Raw genomic sequence first — 25,168 nt, forward strand, 5'->3', positions numbered from 1 at the left:
TGAAGATGCTCCAGTCCTCCCATTGACCATGCGCTATGTGCCCCTTTTATTTATCTTCAAATGCTTATTACATTTTAAGTGCATAATACGCTTCATCCACCCCAAGTCACCCCCTAAAAAGAAGTATAACTTAAATAAAATATTGTCTCTACAATTTTGAAGAAACTTACTTTATCAGTTTATTATATTGAATAGGCAAAACCAACGCATGTAATGAACAAAACAAACAGAACCACAAACATGAAAATAAAGAGATAAAAGAAATGCATGCTCATATTTCTCATGGTCGGTGTGATTAATCATTTCCTCATTCAAGTTTCAAAAAAGGATTGGAAGGTTAAGATCCACCATTACTAAAATCTGATAATGCACTTCCATTTACAGAGAAACAAAACACTGTTAAACCGAATATCAATGTCCTGATGGCATATGCATTAGGGTTTGAGAATCTCTTTTTAAGTTGAGAACATAAGCTTTTGACATATGGCTCAAAAAGGAAGAAAAGGACTTTAACTGAAAGAAGTTTAGACAAAGTATCTTCTCCACCTTCTTTACTAGCCAATATTGACTCCAAATAGTCTAAAACCTTTCTTAATTGCCTCTCCTCTCCTGCCTTGCTCTTCCATTGAACCTCCAAGGGTCTCTTCTTCCATTCCAAGTTGTACATGTGATGAGTCCATCATTCTATAATTATTTATTTCCTCATTCTTTTTATTTGCATCAATCATATAAAATTTCCCCACCTCTCCAGATCTTCTTTTGTAGTCAACTCTATAAAAGCTGATGATGTCATTAGCCTTCAAACCTTTATCTTCAACAAAGTTGTTCCATCCTTCTGCAAAAACAAAACTTTGGCTACTTCTCTGGTAACAATACTGGGAGTTCCAAAGCTTAAGTTGCTTATCAAGAAAAGCTAAATTCATAGTCTTCACCTTATTACCATCTTCAGCTCTTTCTGTACTAACTTCAGGAACTATAGAGAAGTATCTTATTGCATCTTCCTCTGGGATTTCAAGCCTATTATACTTCCCAACATCATTAGTGGTCAACTCTTTGTGAAAGAGCTCATGGTGCCAGGTACCAGCTTCTTCACTAGGCTGTCTTTGGCTTGTACTTGCATTGTTTTTAGTAAGGTTCAAGTAGAAGTCCATAAACTTGGACTGATAGGAACCATCCTTGATCATATTCAGAATGGCTTCAGTGCTGTAAAGATCTTGGAAGGTAGACTCATGAACAGTGAGCTCAGTCGATGGAAAGTTTCGATGTGATTCCCTTCGTAGTTTGAGTGATGCACTGTCATAGGCCATTGCAGCTTCTTTATTTGTTTCAAAAACACCGAGCCAGTTTCTTTTGTGGTTGGCATAGATTCGTGCAGCCCAGCCGCAACCATTCGGCATCTTCATTACCCCTTTGTATTCTAGGTAGGAAGACGAATTTTCATCTGTTTGTTGTCGTCGGCAGCGATGGTGACGGCTAATATTGGTTCTCTCATTTGAAATCATAGCTACTGCCTCGTCCTCCATATTGTTTTCTGCCAAAAATAAATAAATAAAGAAATAACTCAGAAAAATAATATGTATAAAGGAGGAAGACATGAATTCATCTTAACAGTTTACAACAAAATGTTTTAGTTTTTCTATAACCAGTGCAAAAGTTTATCACAAAATAATAATAAATAATAATAATAATAATAATAATAATAAAAGAGAGAGAGAAAGAAATTCAATATTCTCATGACATAATTGCTGGGACTTGGTACAATTCATCCTTAAAAGCTGGCCATCCAATGTGGTATAATTGCGTTCGCATGGGACCCAACAATTTCAGCTTGGATAATTGACTTGTTGGGACTCACATAGAACTCATTTTTAAAAGTTAGCCATTAAAGGGAGGGTGCTCAAGTCCTTAAGTCCCTCCATATTGGTCTAAATCATAAAGAAGTATTGTAAAGAACATTCAAAACTAAGCATCAAAAGATCCACAGAGATCGTATTGAAAAAAAAGTTGCAAGTACCCCCATCCAAATCAGTAGGAATCAAGGCCAGTCTCAGCTGATTCGGCTGAACCGATCATGATTCCTCAATCCATATCTTGAACCAACTTTTTTTTTTTGCTAGAAGGTCAGATTTTATTGAATATAAGAAAAAAAAGAATAAGAAATATGATACAAAAGCCTGAAGTGAGCCTCCACCTTCGGCATTGCCATCAGCAGAGGTTCACAACCGCTGTCTCAAAATTCTAAATCAAGTACAGTCTGCTTCGTCAAGAACTAACTCCTGCCTGATGCGAGGAGGCAAGGAGACATTCTCAGAGGATATGCCAGATTTTGCAGCTTCCTTAGCCAAAAAATCCACAATGGGATTGGCTTCTCTGTAACAGTGAGATATCTTCCATTCATTGTCATTTAAATATCTAAGGATATGGTTCCACTCTTGAAGAGCAAACCAAGGAATAATTTTGCGGTGAAGGAGGGAAACGACTGCAGAGGAGTCAGACTCAATCCACAGTCGCTGGATGCCTTTGTCACGGGCGATCTTGATCCCCTTTAAAGTACTCCAGATCTCTACCGCAAAACTGTTAGAAAGTCCAAAGAAAATCTGGTAGCCAACCAACATTTTCCCATCATGTTCCCTAAGGCCACCGCCTCCTCCGGCTCGACCCGGATTGCCAAGCGCGCATCCGTCCGAGTTGAGCTTCACCCAAGAGTGCATAGGCTTGCACCAGTGGATCTCCAAAATATAAGGGGATGACTGGCTGGACTTTTCAAGATGCAGCCTTCTACAGATGATGAAGTCCTCAAGCGACTTTATTGAAGATTTTAATTTGTTGCAGAAAAAACTAGCTATTCTAGGATTGACTAATTAAGACCAAAATGAACCAAACATATAATAAATGAGTTGAAGGAGGGTGATCGGAATACAAAGTTTTTCCACTTGTCTGTGAAGCTCAGTGGAGCTAGAAACCAAATCAGATCTTTGAAGCGGCAGCTCGATGGTTCTTGGGTTTCTGATCCCCTTAGAGTGGCTTCATATGTTGTGGATTATTATAAGGACTTTCATGGGCCCTCCCATGTTACTCCTCACCCTGATTTCCTTGATTGTATCTCATCGGTTTTGACTACAGAGGACAATGCTCATCTAAATGTTGTTCCATCCCTTGAAGAAATTAAGCAAGCAGTTAGGGATTTGGATCCCTCTAGTTCTTCTGGACTAGATGGTTTCCCTGGATCTTTCTTCAGACATTGTTGGGATATTATTTAGTCAGATTTCAGCCGTGTAATTAAGAGTTTCTTCTTGAGGGACCGTCTTCCAATTGGGGTTAATAATTGCTTTATTACTTTCATTCCCAAAGTCACAGATGCATCTTCTCTTGATAAGTTTCGTCCCATTTGTATGGAGAATTTTTTTGTAAAGTTTTATCTAAAATTTTAGCATCTAGATCTTCCAATTTTCTTCCTAGAATTATTTCTGAAGAGTAGGGTGCCTTTCAGAAGGGGAAGAACATTTCTGCTAATATTTGTATGGCCTCGGAGTTGGCTAATTTGATGCATGTGGTGGTGAGAGGTGGCGGAATGGGTCTTAAGCTGGATATCCAAAAGGCCTTTGACTCTCTTCCCTGGGATTTTTTATTTGCTACTCTTATTAGATTTGGATTCTCAGAAAAATAGGTCTCGTGGATATATCAGCTCTTAGCTTCTTCTAGAATTTCAGTTCTAGTTAATGGGGGTCTTATTGGTTATTTTGATGCTGGTCATGGCTTAAGGCAAGGTGATCTCGTTTCTCCTCTCCTATTTATAGTTGCTGAAGAAGTCCTTTGCAGAGGTCTTAAGAAATTGGAGATGGAAGGAAAAATCAAGGCCCTCCTAGGCCCTAGGGGTACGATCACTCCAATGCACCTCCTTTTTGTTGACGATATTTTTGTCTTTATGAATGCGTCAGCCTAGGATGTCAGAAATCTCCAGTGCTTTCTCTCTAAATATCAGGAATTTTCTAGTCAATTTATCAACCTTGAGAAAGCAAGTTGTTTTTTTGGGGAAATTGCTCCTTATAGGAAGCAGTTCATCTCTTGTTGCCTTAGAATTCAAAGTTCCCATCTCCCTACTAAATACTTAGGAGTGGAGATCTTCAAAGGAAGAGTTCGTAAATCTCATTTGCTTCCTCTAGTAGACAAAATTAAATGTTGTTTAACTGGTTGGAAAGGAAACCTTTTGTCCATGGCTGGTCGAGTTGAGCTGGTTCAATCAGTTATTTCAGGAATTCCAATACACAACTTCTCTGTGTACTGGTGACCTGAATCTACTATCAGAATGGTAGAGAGGTGGATTAGAAATTTCATCTAGTATGGTGATAAGGATGTGGAGAAAAAAATTGTTGTAAAATGGGATGAGGTCTACAAGCCAAAGAAGGAGGGTGGTTCGGGCATTAGAAGGTTGAGAGATGTTAATTGTGCTTGCCTATCTAAGTTGGCCTGGTAGATTAGAAATGAAGACACCATTATGAATAAACTCTTTAGAGGCTGATTTCTCAAGGAAGATGGCTCTCTTAGAGTGGCTACAGGTCTTCTTCTATTTGGCTAGGCCTGAAGAAGGCTTGGAACTTGGTTGCTGAGAACAAGCAATGGATTGTGGGGAATGGTCAGTGCTTAAATTTCTGGACAGATAAGTGGTGTGAAGACCCGCTCCATTGCTGAAGTATCAAAGAAAGGTAACCCCCCACAGGAAGCAATTCATTACTGATTATTTGGGAATCTGCTCTGCAAGATTGCCAACTAAATACTGGGTGTGGAGATTTTCAAAGGGAAAGTTAGAAAAGACTATCTTTTGCCTTTATTGGATAAGATAAAAAGCAGGTTGGATGGCCAGAAGGGGAGGCTATTGTCAATGGCAGGAATGATGGAGTTAGTAAGGTCGGTGATCTCTAGCATCCCATTGCATAATTTTTCTATTCACTGGTGGCTTTATTTTTCAATTAAATTGGTGGAAAGATGGATGCACAATTTCATCTGGTTAGGTGATATGGACACGGTAAAAGAAATTGTTGTCAAATGGGATGATGTATGCAAGCCTAAAGGAGAGGAAGGTATGGGGATTAGGAGGCTGTGGGATGTTAACTATGCTTGTTTGTTTAAGTTGGCTTGGCAGAAAAAACATGAGGACTCTTCCATGAGTAAATTTTTCAGAGCTCGCTTTCTTAAATAGGATGGAGCTCTGAAAACGGGTCAAATTTCCTCTTCAATATGGCCTGGTCTTAAAAAGGTTTGGAGCTTTGTATCATCTCATGAACAATGGACGGTTAGGAATGGCTAGAATATTAGATTTTGGTCTGATAGATGGCTGGATCAAATGTCTATTGAGGAGATGTTGGGTGTTGAAAAAAATTCCTTGGAGTCTCTGAAAGCAAGGGTCTCCGATTTCATTCATCTCAATAGATGGAGCTTTCCATATGTAGAGTCTGATGCCATTGCTGAATTGTTTGAAAAAGTAAATAAAATTTTTGTTTCTAATATGGAGGATGTTTGTCACTAGTGGTCTACCTCTTCGGGTGTATTCACTATTAGATCGGCTTGGGAATCTGTTAGAAGCCAGTCTCCAAAGGTGGGATGGTATTCTCTCTTATGGCATTCTCAAATTCAGCAGCGTCAAATTGTGTTTGGGTGGAGATTGTTATAAAACAAGCTTCCAACAGACAACAATGTGAAGAAACGAGGTGTTGCCCTCTCATCTAGGTGTGGCTTATGCGGTCAAGAGGAGGAATCAAGGGATCATATTTTTTTATGAATGCTCTTTTGCTAAATCCTTATGGCAGAAATTCTGTGACTGTTTTGGAGTGCATTGGCCTTCTTTTGCTGATGTAGATGGTATGATGACTATTATTTTTTTGCTAAAAAGATGACTTTATTCAAAAAATATGATCCAAATACATGTAGAAGATCAAAGCATGAAAGAACCAAACAAAATAGATAGCGGTTTCGCCATCCCCACCTTTGGCATTGCCATCAGCAGGGAGAGGGAGAAGCGCACTAGGTTAATCTATAATTTGGTCTTCCATTAGGATCTTTGCTAAGAAGATCCACAATATGCCCAGGGAGAGCAACATTTGATGTTGAAGCACCAGATTTGGCTGCATCTCTAGCTAAGAAATCTGCAATAGCATTTGGTTCTCTCAAGTTATGAGTTATCTTTCAGTTTATCCCATCCAAGTAGGGCTTTAAGAAAGTCCATCGTTGAGTAGTGAACCATGGTACCCTATTTTGTTGAATCAGTGTAACCACAGCAGAGGAATCAGACTCCACCCATAATTAATTAATACCCCTGTCCTTAGCACGCATTAAGCCTTCCATAAGACCCTCCATCTCAGCCTCAAACACACCCGTCACACCCATTAATACTTTATAGGTCCCCAGCACTCTTCCCATAGGATCTCTAAAAACTCCTCCAGCTCCCACACGAACAGGGTTCCCCATCAAACTGCCATCAAAATTTAGCTTGATCCAATGCACATGAGGTTTGCACCAAAATACTTCTAAAATTTGATTTGAGGGCATGCTCTGAGCGGCAAGCCCCAAATTCCTATAGCATATCAAGTCATCCACTGATCTCACCGTCCCTTTGATACAAGGCTTGCAATTTTTGATTTCCTCAAGAACTGAATAACACACAAATTTGGGCAACGTCCCCCTTTCATCGTGGCGCCTCATGTTCCTTTCTCTCCATATGCTATCCGCCACCATAACCAATCCCATCTCCCAAACATCCTTGCATCGAACCTGCTTCATCCGATGCTTCCACCACTGAAACAAATTGAAAATCGTACCTGGGTTTGTCCACTTGATGTTAAAAATCCCACAAAAGAAGATCCATATCTCAACCGAAAAGGGGCATTGTGTAAAGACATGCTCCAAGGATTCTTCCTTCTAACCACACAAAGAACATTTTGACGCAAGATAAATACCTCTTTTTTTAACCACATCATCCACTGGCAGCCTTCCATGGATCAACCGCCAATCAAACAAAGACATTCGAGGCTGAAGGTTTTTACACCACACAACAGAAAACCATGGCACTTTTGGGTTACAAAATCTGGTCTCCTCCCATGCCAATTTAATAGAAAATGATCCATTCATAGAACCCTTCCAAAAACACCTATCCTCACATTCAAATTATGGAATTTTGATACCTTTGATCAAGACAAAAATGTCAATCATGGTCGAAGACTGGACAAGAGGCAAGTTCCACTAGAAACTGGTAATGAAGCGATCAGTCGTCAAAGGACCTTGATCGCCAGTGTCTTTCACTAAATCCTTGACAGAGAACCAATTAACTCATTTGTCCTTCCAAAAATCAATCTTCCTGTCATTTCCTACCATCCACCTCTCATTAGCCACAATGAGGCCTCACACCTTTCTTATTCTAGGCCAAATAGACGATGCCTTGTAACCAGGTCTAAGTGAGCCATTTCGTTTCAAAAATCTAGTCCTGAGAAAGTTGTATGCTAATGAATTTTCATGCCTTATTCTCCATGCTAGACTACACAGAGTAGCCTTATTCATATCCCTCAACCTTCTCAACCCCAAACCACCTTCCTCCTTCGGCCTACAACACATATCCCATTTAACAGTGATTTTTTTAACCGAATCGATATCACTTGTCAAAATGAAATTGCGCATCCACCTTTCCAAAATGGAAATCATAGTAGGGCCACCAATAAACAACAAAGGAATGGCTAGTCATCCCAAAGATAACTGATCTCACAAGTTCAACTCTTCCAGCCATAGAAAATAAATTTCCTTTCCACCTTGCCAATCTACTTTTGACCTTGTCCAGGATCGGAAGCAATGCCTCCTTTCTCACCCTTCCTTTGAAAATCTCCATGCCCAGGTATTTGGTGGGAAAGTTGCAAACTGGGATTTTTAGTACATCAATAATGGTCTGCTTCCTCCGAGCGGTAATAGGGCCAAGAAAAATCTTACTTTTCTCAATATTAATTTTCTAACCTGAGAAATCCTCATACTTTTAAAGGAATAATTTTAAAATTTTCACATACCTGATCAAGGCATTGGAGAAAATAAAGATGTCATCCACAAACAGACTATGCACTAGAGTAGTGGCACCACGTGGACTGTTTAGAGCTTTCAACCTCTTTTTTGCGACCAAGTTAGTCAGCCCTCTACATAATACCTCTTCAGCTATGATAAAAACCATTGGGGAGATTGGGTCCCCTTGTTTAAGACCCCTTTCCATGCCAAAGTACCCAACCGATCCTCCATTCAACATAACCGAGATTTTTGCTGATTGAAGAAGTTGACTAATCCTAAAAATCTAGTTTTCTGAGAAACCGAATTTACACATAACATGGAACAGAAATTTCCAAGAAATGGTATCATAGGCCTTCTAGATATCTATCTTCAACCCCATACCTCCCCCCCCCGGGCGGTGGAAAACATCAAATTTACTAGCTCCGAAGCCAAACAAATGTTGGAGTGGATGATTTTTTCTTTCTGGAAGGTGCCCTGCTCCTTAGAAATTTATTGGGTAGCACTCTCGATAATCTCAAAGCCAGGATTTTTGAAATAATTTTGCGTAAAAAATTCCCCAGGCATAATGGGAAAAATTTATCCAAAGAAATCGCTCCCTCCATTTTAGAAATCAATACCAAAAAAATGTTATTGATTCCGTAAGGCAAGTAGTCTGTTCTGAAAAAGAAATTAATAGATTTGCAAACATCTGTCGCAATGATATCCTAACAAACCTTATAGAATGTACCTGCAAATCCATCTGGACCCAAGGCGCTCTCAGAATCGAGGTCCCAAATAGCTCCCGTAATTCCTTTATCAGATGGAGTCAAATCCAGCCCAGTCCTCTCGTCCTCCTCTAAAGAATTAGGAATACACTCCAAGAGCTCCATATGATCATGGGTAGGGACATCTTTATGAAAGTTTTCATAAAACCTGGTCACATAGCCTTCAATTTGGTCTTTTTCAACAAGAACCACGCCATCCTCTTGTTTAATCATTCTAATAGACTTTTTAATTCTTCTCATCTTTGCAAAGATGTGAAAAAATTTGGAACATCTATCACCCTGCAGCCGCCATTTTATACGAGCTTTTTCAGCCCATAATTTTTCATAATTCTCCAAGGCCTTCAACTGCCTTGTTTTTGTGTTAGCTTCCTGAGTAAAAATCTCATCAGACATGCCCTGTTCCTCAATCTCCTGTCACACGTCTTCTAGTCCTTTCTTTGCATCCTCCAACTCAATGTTAAAATTTAGGAAACTGCTTTTCCCCCATGTCCGCAAAACCCCTTTTAATCTTTTTAATTTTTCCACAAACAGTGTGTAAAAAGGTCTCGTGCTCTGTCCAAAAGTGTTGAAGTCTGAAGGGGAAATTTCTTGGCCTTTCTGAAGCCGCAGACACCACCAGGACCGGGAGTGATCGGAGGCCACCTCCCGATGACTTGGTGGAAGGCTCAAGTGAAGAAAGTCTCTCTTAAGAATGTTTGGCAAAAAGGATTCGTGTTGATCCCATTCTTTATAAGGATGAAGAGGAATGCTAGAAGGTATGAAAATGTTCAAAAAATGGTGGGTAATTTCTTTGCCATGGTAAGAAGTGAAATAAGCTCTCAGTGCTTGGTTCATACTAGATCTCCTATCTCTATTTCAGATCTGGTATGTGCCAGCAGAATCGGGTTTCTAGGGGTGCCATACATGTTAAGGGAAGTTTTTGAGATCTTCTTGTTCCCAACTCCGTCGAGATTGTGGAAACTTAACACGGATGGCTACTCTCTAGGTGGTGTGTTTCGAAATGATAGGGATGAGGTAATGGCTAATTACAGTGAGTTTTTAGTCATCCACACAGATTTTGAGGTGGAATTTTTGGCCATTGTGTTAGGAATTGAATATGCCAAAAGGGTTGAGGTGCAAAGGCTTTGGATAGAATGTGACTCTATTGCAGTGGTGGCCCTATTTTTGAAGAATAAAATTCCCTGGATTGCTCGGCAAAGGTGGATTAACTGTATGTGGTATCAGAGGGAAGTGGAGTGGAAAATCACTCATTGCTTTCGTGAAGCAAACTCAGTCGCTGACTTCTTATCTAATCTAAGTTTGCAGCCCGGTTTGAAGTGTCCACCCCCATGATTTCTTGGTTAGCCTTGGCTAAGATGGATTTGGAGATGGATGCTTCGGATCATCCAAGATATAGACTTCTTTGATTTTTGTCATTTTTCCTTTGTGTGGGTGGGTTGGTTTCTGTGTCCTTCTCTGTTGATGGCAATGTCGAAGGTGGTTTAGGGGCATCGATCCAATCTCTCAGGTTGATTGGGTGGGGTTGTCTTGCATCCTCTCCCTGATGTCTTGTATATATTTTTTCCATATTTTTCTTTTTAATACATATGATTCTTAGCCAAAAAAAGACCTCTCCATTGCTGCACTATTTGGCATTGATAAGGTCTTTTTACAAGTTCTTCTTAGAAAGTTTTTGATTTTATTGTGGAGGGAGCTTGGGCTTTTACACGACTGAGTCTCAGTTTATTTCAGAGATGTTTGATCGGATTAAAATCTCTATCTCTACCTCTTTAATGCAAGATGTTTGTAATTGGCATCACTCTTCCTCAGGTTTGTTTTCCATTAATTCCGCCTGGGAGGTTATTCGGCATCCCAATCCTTTGGTTGGGTGGTATTCTATAATTTGGAAGTCAAACCTCCTCCATCGTCAGTCCCTCTTTGGATGGAGGCTCCTTCATGGGAAATTACCTACTGATGATAAAATCTGAAGGCATGGTATTTCCATTCCATAAAAATGTGTGATGTGTGGTTCAGGTGAAGAAGATTTTGATCATCTGTTCTTTGATTGTGCCTTCTTTACTCATCTCTGGAAGCTTTTCTATGACTGTTTTGAGGTCCCATTGCCTGAGTTTGTTGATGTCGATTCCTTTCTCTATTGGTGGAAGCAAAAAAGAAAAATCTCTTCACTCTAGAGGGTTTGGCTTTCGGGTTTCATCTTGATCCCATTCTTCACTTGGTTGGAGAGGAATTCCAGATTACATGGGGGTGTATCAAGATCGGTGGCCTATTGCTTTGGTTTGGTGCGAAGTGAATTTAGCCATCTTTCTTAAATAACCTCGGGTAAGATCCTTTCTATTTCTGAGCTCTATGTGCTCGAAGAGTTGGAATTCCTCTATCTCATTGCAGGCCTAGAGATCTTCTTGAAGTCTTCTGGTGTCCCCTGTCGGTAGGATGGGTTAAGTTAGGAATAATCAGGTTGAGACAATAACAAATTTCAGAGTCTCCCTTGGAGTGAAAACCAACTTTGAGGCTAAGTTTTCAGGGGTTATCTCAGGCCTTGAGCAGGAAAAATCTCTAGGGATTCAGCGCCTTTGGATTGAATGTGATTCAGCCCCAACAGTCTCTATAATTCAAAAAGATACGGTTCCGTGGATTTTCTGGCAAAGTGGAGGAATCTTTCTAGTTACCTTCAACCTATTGTCTGGAAGATTACTCACTATAACCGTGATGCAAATCAAATTGCTGATTTCCTTGCTAAATCTGCTACGATGCTCTCTGTTTGCACTCCAATTCTTCACTGGCCAGCCTTGGTTAGAATGGACTTGGAAATGGATGTTTTGCGTCGTCCGAGACCTCGGTTTTAATTTGTTATGTTCTATTTTTCCAGTTTAGTGTCCTTTGGTCTGCTTTCCTGTTGATGGCAATGCCAGAGGTGGGCTAGCTCTCCTTGGATGCTAAGCTTGTGAGTATTCTTCTTGTACATTCCTTTTTTCTTATTTTTTAATACAATTATCTTTTAGCAAAAAAAGAGTTGATCTTAGTTTGGGAAGTTGAAGATCAATTACTCGATCTATTAATTTGGGTCCAACCAATGGATTATTAATATATGATTTTAGTTCGGTCACCCTCAGACTAATTAGTTAATTGATTAATTTCAAATCTTGGTAAGGGTTTCGATTTTGGTATTTATACTGAATACCAATACCAAAATCATACCCAAAGAACTATATCGAATATGACAAAATGGGTTCTTTTCCTGGTACAATACCGATATTTAAGACAAAACCATTTATGTACCAAACATGTTGAAATAGAAAAACTGTACAAAATATCGAAAATGTGCCAAAATACTAAATCAACTTTGGCAAGCCTCTGGATAAAACTCTTATGCAATATGAAGAGCATAGGAGATATAGGGTCACCCTACCTCAATCCATTATCCACTTCAAAGAAGCTCTGCGGACCACCATTGACAAGAATAGATATCTTTGTCGATTTCAAAATTTTATGCAACCAGTTGACCCACTTCTTTGAGAATCCAAATCTATGCAACACTTGAAAGATAAAAGACTATGAGATAGTATCATATGCTTTTTTGACATCAATTTTCAGGCCAAAACCACCCCCTCTAGAAGAAGAAAACATCAGGTTTGCAAGCTTAGAAGCTAAATTGATGTTGGAATGAACCAACTTCCCCTTTTGGAAAGCACCTTGTTCTTTGCAGACAAATGAAAAACTTTGAATTTCTATTACCATGCTTCATCCACTGGATCCTAGGCTTTTCCATTCATAGTTTTTCATGGTTGTTTAATGCCTTAATCAAGGCCATCTTTGCATCTGCCTCCATTGTAAAGAGTTGATCATCCAATCCATTAGCCTCAATTTTCTCCTGCACCTGAGAAAGATTTTTTTGGCATTTTCTAGAGCTCTATCAACATTCAGGAAAGATGATCTCGCCCACCTCTTGAGGTCCCCTTTTAGCCGTTTGAGTTTTTGCATGAGCACAAAGATGGGAGACCCTGTAACCCATTCACCTCCAAGAAGTAGCAACCACCTTTTCAAAATCATCATGGTCCATCCAGAATTGATGAATTCAAAATGGGCAGTTATAAGGGTGTTGGCAACTATCCGAAGTGATCAATAAGGGGGCATGATCAGAGGAAATTCGAGGGAGGCTTGTTGAGAATAGTCCTGAAAGAAGGAAATCCACTCATCATTGTAGTTACTTCTATCCCAAACAACACAAACATTCCCTCTACATCGATTATTAGACCATGTAAACTTCCTACCAAGAGAAGGCACCTGAACCATTAAGCACGCATCAACTATAGCACCAAACTCCACTGCCGTTCCCAGACTAAAATTTCCTGTACCTCTTTTTTCATGAGATCGCAAGGTGGAATTAAAGTCCCCAATTATAGACCATGGGGTGGGCAATTGAGGGCACTCTGCAACCAAATCCATCCATAAAGTCCTCCTACCAGCTCTAAAGCTACTTACATGGACAAAAGAAATCTAAACAAATTTTTGGCCCCACACCATAGAGATCAAAATATGTTGTTCAGACTTTGAGACAATCATAGGGATTTGCATATTCCTTTTCCACATGATTCATAGATTTGGAATTTTGCCCACACGATTATTGTGAATAAGATCACATTAAAAACACAATTTATTAAAAATTAGCTTAGGAAATGCACTTTCTTCCAACATAGGCTCAGCAATGCAAAGAAGGTCTGGATCCTTCTCCTTAATTAAGTTCCTCAAGGCATTTTTTTCAGCCGCCTTCTTCATTCCTCTTATATTCCAGAAGAGGACCTTCATAAAATCACTTCTTAGCGGCATCCTGACGATCAGACTTGGAAGCCTGCTCCGTCACTATAGTGGTTTTCTCCTTTCTTCATGCTTCACCCTCCACTCAACTGATGGCATTGTCAATATCCCTCACTTCTTGGTGTTAAGCCCTTCCTCCCACAATTTGAGTTTGAGATAACCCATAGATAACATGGTTCGTCCCATCTCATCCCTTCATCCTCTTGCCATACCACATCCCCCACATCCACTTGTATACAAGTTTTTATTTTGTCGTGATCTCAGAGTATGAAAGTTCTAAGTCTTCTCTCCAATTAGGCCCGAAACAGCCCTCATCTCTCTATCGCCCTCTTCCCTATGTTCCTCGCTCTGCTCCATAGGATCGTGAGACTCTATATCAGACAAAGATGCTCCAGGATCCGATCCATACCCACATTCTCCCAATGGGTTATCCACCCTAACCGGGTCATGGGTAACCATATTTTGGTCTTGGTTTAAAGGGAGTAAAATCTCAAGTCTGCCCTACACTGAGTCGCCCCCTTTGTTATCCAAATCTACTAGCGAATCAACCCCCATTGGCTGATTTCCTTCTAATAAGGCAGTGTCCTTAAAAGAAGGAAGATTATGATATCCTTCTATTTGAGGACTCCTAGAACAGCTAGGACTGCCGGAGTTTATAGCCACCGTGCCGCTGCCCACTGGTCCAGCTTGTTTTGAAACATGAAGGTCTCTCTCCTACCCTCCTTTCCAATGCCCTCTAACGTCCTTCTCCTTCTTCTCTCTACATTGGGAGTGAATGTCCCAGTTTTTTGCAAAAACTGCACCTCCCAATATCATCTTCATATATAACTCTCTGCTTGAACTAGAAGAGAACATCCTTCCCCGGTTGCCTTTTCTCCAATTGTATTTCCTCTACCTGATTACCACAACCTCCCTCTCCACAAAAACATGTGTATAATTGCTCATAGAGGCATTGAAAGTTCTTCAATCCAGTGCCGCCGGTCGCCCCAAAGCTTTTGCCATGGTCAACAGAATTTTCTCATACCAGTACTCTATTGGTCGCTCTGGGTATTTGACCCAGACTAGTTTAGTTAGAATATGATTTTCATGGATACTAAACTCCGGTCTCCACCTCTGGAATCAGATCACTTGAGCTCGACCTCTTCTCCATAAAGAGACCATGTCTCCTTCAAGATCAAACCTGAAGAGGACAAAGCCTTTGCCCAAATGAGCCAAGTTGACCTTCCCCTTCGGATTCCATGCCTTTTTCGATTATCTTCGAACATCATCCATAGAAACATAACAGAAATTAACCCTTCTAATTAGTGTGAAGCTAAAGCTTTGTAGCTTCTCTTCATACACCTCTTGTGGTATAACCACTTTGGTAAGGGATCCTACATGTATCAGATTCGAGAGATCCTCCACATCCGGCAAAACTCTACGAGCAACTGTTGCATAGAACTGTTTCCGAGCACCACTCCCTTCCTCTTCCCTTCTTCCAAGATTCTCCTCCAATCCTAGCCCCACGAGGGTCTGAACACCTTCCATAGGATTCGAAATTCCTTCCACCGATGCATACAAGGCATCAATCAATAACGTATCCTGATTCAATGACTAGAATGATGGCTGCCAAAAATTTGTGATCAATCACTTCCTATGTCACACCTTGCCCTCCATGTGGCACAGGTATGCTACACTGGAATTTCCAATCCAGTCAGCCTACCAATACCCAGGATCCGGATGCAGGTAATAACCTAATCCACAACTAACACATCTGCAAAATCAGATTATATATAAAATTACGTAAAAATCATAAGATACGCGTGGTGGCCAGCTACAATGGTATTTGTATAATATTATAGGCCCATTAATAATTTTCCACAGGTTACAACAGAATACATAATACATCTTACCCTTAATTAAAATATTATACACAATGTACCATAAAGTCCCTGTCTACAAGTTCTGAGTCACCTTCTATTTGTTGACAACATTTTTATCTTCATGAATGCATCATCAAAATATGTCAGGAATCTCAAAACATTTTTACACAATTATCAGGAATTCTCTGGTCAAAAAATGAAATTGGCAAAGAGTAAACTATTCTTTGGCAAGGTGGCTCCTCATAGAAAGAGATTTATTTTAGATGAGATGGGAATCCCAATTTGCTCTTTACCTACAAGATACCTTAGAGTGGAGATCTTCAAAGGAAGAGTTTCTAGGGACAGATTGCTACCTTTGATAGATAAAGTAAAATCTCGTCTTCAAGGATGGTGTGGAAAACTCCTTTCTATGACTGGTAGAGTGGAGCTTGTTCGCTCTGTGATAGCAGGTATGCCTATTCACAACTTGACAATATATTGGTGGTCAGATTCGGTTATCAAATTAGTGGAGCGTTGGCTGCGCAACTTTATTTGGACTGGGGACATTGATTCGGTGAAGAAAATATCAGTTAACTGGGACTCTGTCTGCAAACCAAAGTCTAAGGGTGGCCTTGGAATTCATCGTCTTAGAGATGTTAATAAAGCTTGCCTTTGCAAGCTAGTTTGGCAGGTGAAACATGAAGATTCTCTGATGAGCAATTTCTTTCGGGCTAGATTTGTTCATCCAAATGGTTATCTTAAAGAAGGTTACAAGCAATCTTCTGTCTAGAAAGGTTTTAAAAAATTATGGGATTTTGTTTCATCTCATGACCGCTGGACAGTGGGTGATGATAGAAAAATTTCCTTTTGGCAAGATCATTGGCTAGGCCCAAGTTCAGTAGCAAGTCAATCACCTCTTCACTCCTCTTACTTTCAAGGATCCTTGACAAAGCTGGTAGATTTTATCATTGATCATCATTGGATCTTCCCCCAAGTTAGTTCCAATTTCTTAAAAAAATTATTTGGTGCTATAATAGCTCTCCCAATCCAAATGGAAAATATGAAAGATGTGTGTAGTTGGAACCTCTCTCCTTTAGGAAATTTCTCCACAAAATCAGCTTGGGAGGGGCTGCAGAATTCTTCTCCTAATGTGGGCTGGTCTAGATTGATTTGGGACTCTCATCTCCTTCCTCATCAATCAGTTTTTGGCTGGAGGTTATTTCATAAGAAAATTCCATCTGATGATAAGGTCAAGGCTAAAGGAGTATACCTTCCCTCTAGATACGAGTTATGTTTGGGCTCCGAAGAATCTTTTCTCCACCTGTTTCATGAATGCAATTTCACAGGATATTTATAGAGCTCATCTATCAATCTATTTGGCTTTTTTTGGAATGGATCTTTCAGTAAGGACTTGGCTACCAATGGTCAATGGTGGTCTCAGAAAGTTAATTCTATTGGCCTGAAAGGAGCATAGTCTGCTAGTTTTACCCTTATTCCTTACTTTGTTTGGTTAGAAAGGAACTCTCGTAGATTTAAAGGTGTGGTTAGAAGTCCCCAAGTCGTCTTCTCCTTTATGTTGAACGACCTTAGGTTACTCTCTCCCAAATTAAAAGGAAGAATCTCTTTTGTAGTAGATTTGATTAGCTCGAGAAAGCTGGCCATCTCTGTTCCTCTCCCAAGAGCTGAGAGGTTGTTGGAAGTTTTCTGGTGTTGCCTTAATCGGATGTGGATTAAGCTAAATATTGATGGTTTTTCTCTCAAAAATCCAGGGAAAGTAGGTGCTGGGGGAGTTTTTAGAGATGAATCGGATAGAGTGGTCTCATCGTTTAGTTTCTTCCTTGGTATCTGCACTAACTTTGGGGCAGAATTTCTTGTACTGATCACAAGTTTGGAGAAAGCTAGGGACCTTGGCCTCTCTCATCTTTGGATCGAATGTAATTCAACTTCTGTGGTGTCAATGGTCATAAAAAGCCTTGTTCCATGGTTTGTTATACAACGCTGGTTTTACCTTCAGCATTTTCTCTTGTCTATTTCATGGAAGATAATACATTGCTTTAGGGAAGCCAATCCGATTGCAAATTACTTGGCCAAGAATGCTGTAAGGTCAGAATCCTCTGTGGTTCCTCATAATTGGATGTCTATGTTGGTGTACGATGTCTTATATTCCATTGCAGTTTAATCTAGGGAGTACTGGTGTAGCACCTAAACAGGCAGGACGGTGGTGTACTTTCCGGATTAGGGTTTTTTCACTATATATTTGTAGCAAGGGTTTCTTTCTCTATAATACAAGCAATACTAAGAGGTGTGAGGACGAACGTTGTAACCCTATTCTCCATTGATAGTGAAGCATGATCTCATCTCACCGGGGACGTAGGTAACCTTGTCGAACCTCGTAAAATCCATATGCATTGTTTGTTTTGTTTTTTTCATTATCTTTTACATCGTTTTAGGGTTGCATTTCTACAAATTGGTATCAGAACTCTAGGTTTCCATTTTCTAAGGTTTACTATCATAATGGCAGGGAAGGGATCGAATGTCAAGTATGATATCGAAAGGTTTAATGGAAAGACAATTTCACCCTCTGACGTCAAAGGATGAAAGATCTTCTGTTACAGTAGGGTTTGGCAAAAATGTTGTTTGGGAAGTCGAAGAAACCTACAAAAATTACTGACGAAGATTGGGAAAAGATGAAGGAAAAGGCGGTAAGTGCTATTCGATTAAATCTTTCTGATGATGCCCTACAATATGTTGTGGATATCGAATCTGTACCACAGTTTTGGACGAAACTTGAAAGCATCTACATGACAAAGTCCTTAACGAACAAGTTGTCCATGAAGAAGTAATTGTATTCTCTATAAATGGAGGAAGGTATGGATCTATTAGAGCATCTTAACATGTTTAATCAGATCATAAGTAAACTTGTAAACTTGGAGGTTAAGATCGAGGATGAAGACAAGGCGTTACTGTTGCTTCCGTCGCTCCCAGAATCATATGATCACCTAGTAACGACTCTCTCGTACCGGAAGGAGACCCTTGAGATGGATGAAGTCGTAGCTGCCCTCATGTCCAATGATACAAGGAAGAAGGCCAGTAGTACGAAATCTCAAGGAGAAGGTCTTTTCAGAGGTGACAAGGAGCAGGAAAGAGGGAGATCAAATCAGAAGGGATCTGTGAAGAGTCGATCGAAATCAAAAGGGGCAAAGACAAAAGTCTCTTGTTACTTTTACAAGAAGGAAGGTCATCTGAAGAGAGAGTGCTTGAAGAGGAAGGCGGACTTAAAGAAGAAAGGTGTAGATAAGCATCTGAGGAAGCTAGCATGGCTGACAATTCAGATGGAGATAATGGAGATGTACTCTCTATATCATCAGGTAAAAATCAACCTTCTGATTCTTGAATTTTAGATTCTAGATGTTCATATCACATGTGTCCACATAAGGATTGGTTTGATATATATTAACCATATAATGGTAGGTCCGACCTAATGGGGAATGATGCTGTATGCAAGGCCATTGAGATAGACACTATCAAAATCAAGACGTTTGATGGGATAGTAATAATCTTAGCAGATGTGAGACATGTACTAGAATTAAGGAAAAACTTAATATCTTTGGGGGCACTTAACTCAAATGGCTGCAAGTACGTGGCAGAAGGTGGAGTTCTCAAAGTTATTAAGGGTGTTATGGTTGTCATGAAGGGATAGCTAACAGGAAACCTATACAGACTCATAGGGAGCACAGTTATAGGTGGAGCATTTGTGCTTACAGATGCAGTATTTGATACAGATGATACCTATCTGTGGCATATACGGTTAGGGCATGTGGAAGAAAGAGGATTGATGGATCTTCATAAAAGGAAGATGTTGAAGGGAGTGAAAACTCGTAAACCGAACTTCTGCAAGTATTGTGTGTTCAAAAAACAGTGAAAGGTTAGTTTCAAAATTGCAAAACATAAGAATAAAGGGGTGCTTGATTATGTACACAGCGATGTATGGGGTCCTTCAACAATAAAATCTAAAGGCGGGGCAGAATACTTCGTGACCTTTGTTGATGATTACTCAAGGAAAGTCTGGATCTACTTCATGAAGCATAAAAGTGAGGTATTTACTAAATTTAAGGAATGAAAGGCTGAGGTAGAAAGAAAGACAGGAAAGAAAATTAAATACTTGAGAACAGATAATGGAGGAGAGTATATATACAAGTCGTTTCTAGAATTGTGTAAAGCTGAAAAGATTACACATCACTTCACGGTTCAAAAGACACCACAGCAAAATGGTGTAGCTGAAAGGATGAACAGAACACTTCTAGAAAGTGCTCAGAGTATGAGGCTGAATGCAGGGTTGAGCAAGAGATTTTGGGCAGAAGCAGTAAACATGGCATGTTTCCTCATCAATAGGTCTCCATCAAAGGCGATTGATTGTAAAATTCCTGAAGAGGTATAGACAGGAAAACTAGTAGATTATTTTACTTTAAAAATATTTTGTTGTCCAGCCTATGTCCATGTTGAGAGTGAGTAGCGTTCCAAGTTAGACTCAAAGTCTAAGCAGTGTCTCTTTTTTAGTTTTAAGAAATGTGTAAAGGGATTCAAGTTGTGAGATCCAAGTTCACAGAAAGTTATGCTTAGCAGGGACGTTGTGTTTGATGAGTCTCATATGGTGAAGTTAAATTATAATTCACAAGCAGTTGATGAAAATAAAGAAGGTTCTACTGTGCTGGTGGAGTTAGGTGAGTTAGAAACAACAAAAGAAAATGAGTCATCAAGTGACTTACTAGGACAACAGGAAGCAGTAGAAGTTTCCTATACTGTGGCAAAGGGTAAAGGGAAGCGTACTCACAAAGCACTTATGAGATACGAGTTTGAGGACATCTATGCCCTCACTGTAGTTACAGGTGATCCATCTTCCTACCATGATGCTTTGAGTGATGCACAACATGATAAATGGATGGTAGCTATGATGGAGGAAATAGAGTCTCTACAAAGCTTGGAAGATTGTGGAAAAACCCAAGAAAAGAAAAATCATTGGGTATAAATGGGTATTTCGTAAGAAAGAAGCAGCATTTGAGAAGAAACGTGAAAGGTATAAGGCCAGACTTGTAGCCAAGGGCTATGCACAGAAGGAGGGGATAGACTACAATGAAATATTCTTTCCAGTGGTAAAACACAAGTTGATCAGGGTACTACTTGCTTTGGTGGCCATGTATGATTTAGAACTAGAACAACTTGATGTGAAAACTGTATTTCTTCATGGTGACTTGGAAGAACAGATTTACATGGAGCAGCCTGAAGGTTTCAAGGTACAGGGAAAGGAAGCCGATGTTTGTCTACTTAAGAGATCACTTTATGGCCTTAAGCAATCTCCTAGGCAGTGGTACAAGCGCTTTGATTCCCACATGATGAAGATTGGCTACACAAGAAGTGAGTATAATAGTTGTGTTTATTATAAAGTGTCAAGTGATAATTCTATTATTTTGTTGATGCTTTATGTTGATGACATGCTCATTGCTGTAAAGAACAAACATGATATAGTCTCTTTGAAGTCTTTGTTGAGTGTTGAATTTGAAATGAAGGATCTTGGTGCTGCTAAGAAGATCCTTGGCATAGAAATCCTTAGAGATAGAAATGCAGGTAAACTTTGGGTAACTCAAAAGATGTATATTGAAAAGGTGCTAGAGCGTTTCAATAAGGAAAATGTTAAGCTGGTTAGCACTCCATTAGCTGGCCACTTCAAGTTATCTAAAAAGGAATGCCCTACAACACATGAGGAGGTGGAGCAGATGTCTCAAGTCCCTTATGCTAGCGCAGTTGGGAGTCTCATATATGCTATAGTTTGTAGCAGGCCGGATTTGTCTCATATAGTCAGTGTTATTAGCAGATACATGAGTAATCTAGGGAAGGAGCATTGAAATGCAATTAAGTGGATTTTCAGATATTTGAGCAAGACTAAAGATATAGGTGTTATGTTCAGTGGCAAGGGAAGTTCTACAGAATTGATAGGTTATATTGATTCTAACTATACTGGTGATTTAGACAAGAGGAGGTCTACTACAAGGTATGTGTTTACATTGGCTGGTGGACCTATATCATAGAGGGCGATGCTTCAGTCTATAATTGCATTGTCCACTACAGAGGCAGAGTATATGGCGCTAGTTGAGGTTGCCAAGGAAGGAGTATGGTTGGCTGGACTGGTTCGTGAGTTGGGGTTGGAACAAGGAGGTACAGTGTTACATTGTGACAGTCAGAGTGCCATACATCTTGCAAAGAATCAGGTGTTTCATGTAAGGACAAAGCATATTAATGGGAGATTTCATAAGATCAGGGAGCTTGTGTCAAAAGGCAGTATTCATTTGAGAAAAATTCATACAGATCTCATTCCTGCAGATATGTTTACGAAGCCAGTTACTACAGAGAAGTTCGAGTCCTATTTGAACTTGATTAATATTAATATAGATCATTGTTGAAGATGAAGGACGCACCAAATAGGTGCGGGTTTGTACCTCTAATGAGGTACAAGGATGAAGACGTCTACATATATTTACAGGAGGTTCGACAAAATTCAAGCCAATGTGGAGATTGTTGGTGTATGATGTCTTGTATTCCGTTGCAGTTTAATCTAGGGAGTACTAGTGCAGCACTTAGACAGGCAGGACGGTGGTCCCACTAACCGGTTAGTGGGCCGTGGGGGTTGCAAGGGGATAGGAGGCCCCCTGCATAGCAGAGGGTGTAGGGGGCCCGCTCGAATTTTTTATTTGAGGGCAATTGTGTACTTTTTGGATTATGATTTTTTCGATATATATTTGTAGCAAGGGTTTCTTTCTCTGTAATGCAAGTAATACTGAGAGGTGTGAGGATGAGCGTTGTAACCCTATTCTCCATTAATGGTAAAGCAGGATCTCATCTCACCGGGGACGTAGGCAACTTTGCCGAACCTCGTAAAATCCGTGTGCATTGTTTGTTTTGTTTTTTCTATTATCTTCTGCATCGTTTTAGGGTTGCGTTTCTAAATGCTTCACGAGGATTTACTTTTAGATGCTCAGGGAAGAGCAAGATTCAAATTCTATTAGATCTGGTTTATCCCCTGCTGATGGCCATGTCGAAGGTGGGGGTTCAGGCTAGTTTTTTTTTGGTCTTGTAATTTTATTGTTTCTTTTCCCTTTTTGTACATCCTTTCTTATCCTCTAATACAATCGATCTTTTAGCGAAAAAAGTCCCTATCTACAAGCACTCCCGATAAGTGTCTCTATCTCCAACAAATCACCCGACCATCTTTGCCTCAACTTCAATACCTAGGAATGAGTAAGGATGGGGGGTGAGCAAGGGTATGCCCAGTGAGGGGTGGGGGCGTACAATCAGATACAAGAATCACATATAATAAATATCAATCTCATAGCATCTCAAGCCTATATCACCATCTCACAATGCAGCATCCACATGATTCAGATATTAATTTAATTCCATTCTAGTTACTAAGTCTCATCCTATGAGTTAAGTGTTATAAGCAACATAGGTGGCATCCTTTACCCTATACGTTGGGCCTCAGGAATACAAGTTCGTTGTAGGCAGGAGCCATCCAATCCTGGTCAGAGCCTCGGTTCCATGGCTAAGCCCTAAATATTAACCCCGACACCATGGTCCTGGTTGGAGCCTTGGTCCCCCCATCTGTCCAACAATCATGTATATGATACACCATACAATGTTGTGCCCTATCAAAATACAGTATGTCGAATCCAGGCGTAGTAGTTCTACACTATATACCACCAAGTCAGATTAGCAACACTATGGTAGCATCCCCTTGTTGTGGACAGCACCGGAGTGCATGCATGCATGATGGTGGCAGCAGCCATAGCTGCAGGAGCAGCAACCGCAATAGCAACAACAATAGCAGCAAAGAGAAGTGGCTACACTTCTCTCTCTCTCTCTCTCTCCTACCTTTCTTCTTCCTTTCTTCTTCTTCTCTTCTTCTTTCCTTTCTTTTCTTCCTCTGTTTTCTTTGTTCACAGTAATAAGAAAGAGAATAGGAAGAACCGACTCTCCCACCTCCTATTTATAGGCTGGACAAACTAAGGTCTGTTTGCCCAAAAGTATCTACAAAAAAAAAAAAAAAAAACTCATTTTTGTCCTATTTCAAACTTAAATAACTTTCCATAGGAAATGGGTTTTAATAGCGAATCAGTTGCATTATAACCCATAAACATTCCCTTAATTATGGTAGAAAGTGGGTAGAAAACCCTTTCAATTGGTGGGGCCCATAGAGGAAAACCTCAATTCTGGGCATTCTGCCCCCAGGACAGGCAGGCCGGTTGGCCAGAACCTCTCCAGCCTTGTGCCCTGTTTGATCCTCTGCTGTCCAACCTTTTGCCTAAGTTTTTCCCACCTCATGTGGGACCCTTTCCACTATTATGGGCACTCTCATTCCCCTTTCAATACCTTCAATAAGATCCATACTTCCTTCTCTTTCACCTACATCACTAATTATAATTCCTTTCCATCATATACCCTTCTCCTAAAATATTTTCCATTTTTAGGACTTGGGTTCTAAAATCAGGGTGTTTCATTCTGTCTCGATCAGGAGGGTGTCCTCCATCAGATTCATGGCCATTTCCCAATGCCGTAGCCACTTCCACTCCGAAAAACTCTCTATCATCATCCAGTTCTCTTTGATTCCTCCAAAATTCCCACTAAAAGATCATTCACCGACTATATATACATAAAAGGTAAAAAAAATGGCAAAATTTTGTACTAAAATCGTATTTTTTCAAATAAAAATCGTACTTATACTAAATAAAAACCATACCAAAATTGCACCGAGTTGTACGATATTGATATTGAAATGTAGGCACTTTCTCCATACGCTATAGTTTCAGGCTTGCTTACCTTACCATAACCATACCAAATACAGACCACTGTACCGATTGACACCCCTAAATCTTGGATTAATAAGATTGAGATCAAATAGAGACTAGCTAAACCTCAAACACAAAAAGGATATAGATTTTTCAAACAATAAAAATGAAAAAAAAAAATCACCTTGATTGATGAGATCAAACTTGCCTTTCCTCGATAGCTAATGGCTCCAATCAAAATTTATCTTTTACGAGAATAAAATTCTACGAAAAACAATAAATTTATGAGTACAAAAATACAAGAAGAGCATATAGACATAACAAATTAGATATATTGTAACTAAACTTACCTACTCCCTTTGTCCTCTCCTATTCTATTATAAGGATTTTTTTTCCCCTAGAGAAAGATGAAAATTAATAAAAGGAAAAAAGTTGAAAAGAGGGATGAAGAAATAGGAGATATAACCCGCCGCTGAACTTGAAAAGAAAAAGACCTCGAAAGAATGAAAGAGAAGAGAGAAATATATATAACTGGAGTGTACAATTAGGGTTTTTTTTTTTCTTTTATATTTTTTCCCTTTTTTTGTAATTATTACTGTGGGAGAGGGCTATGAATAAGAATTAAATCAATCACATTCTCCTCTTCCCTAAATATATAAAATAATAAATTCAAGGAAAAAGTAAGATAAACAGGACCTGCACCTAAAACTTAATAAGTTCTATAATGAAAATCCTTAGATCAAATGTATGCGACATCTCATGACTAATCATCTATCAAGTAGTCACATTTTACTATCTTACCTCCCTCTTTTTAAAATTATGGTGTGTTTGCATAGGATATGCAAGTCTACGATTAGGGTTTTTTTCCTTTTTTTTTTTT

General features: G+C 39.6%; 1 protein-coding gene across 1 annotated transcript; it reads right to left on the reverse strand.

Moving 5' to 3' along the window:
• Positions 1 to 333: 333 nt before the first annotated feature.
• On the reverse strand, positions 334 to 24,528 carry LOC122085600 (AP2/ERF and B3 domain-containing transcription factor At1g50680-like). The gene is made up of 2 exons (XM_042654078.1): positions 24,473 to 24,528; positions 334 to 1,531 (listed from the first exon to the last, which is right to left on the reverse strand). The coding sequence occupies exon 2, from the start codon at positions 1,521 to 1,523 to the stop codon at positions 555 to 557; it is 969 nt and encodes a 322-aa protein (XP_042510012.1). The 5' UTR covers positions 1,524 to 1,531; positions 24,473 to 24,528; the 3' UTR covers positions 334 to 554.
• Between the last annotated feature and the right edge of the window lie 640 nt (positions 24,529 to 25,168).

Source organism: Macadamia integrifolia, chromosome 8 (genome assembly GCF_013358625.1).
Source record: "Macadamia integrifolia cultivar HAES 741 chromosome 8, SCU_Mint_v3, whole genome shotgun sequence".
NCBI classification, from domain to species: domain Eukaryota; kingdom Viridiplantae; phylum Streptophyta; class Magnoliopsida; order Proteales; family Proteaceae; genus Macadamia; species Macadamia integrifolia.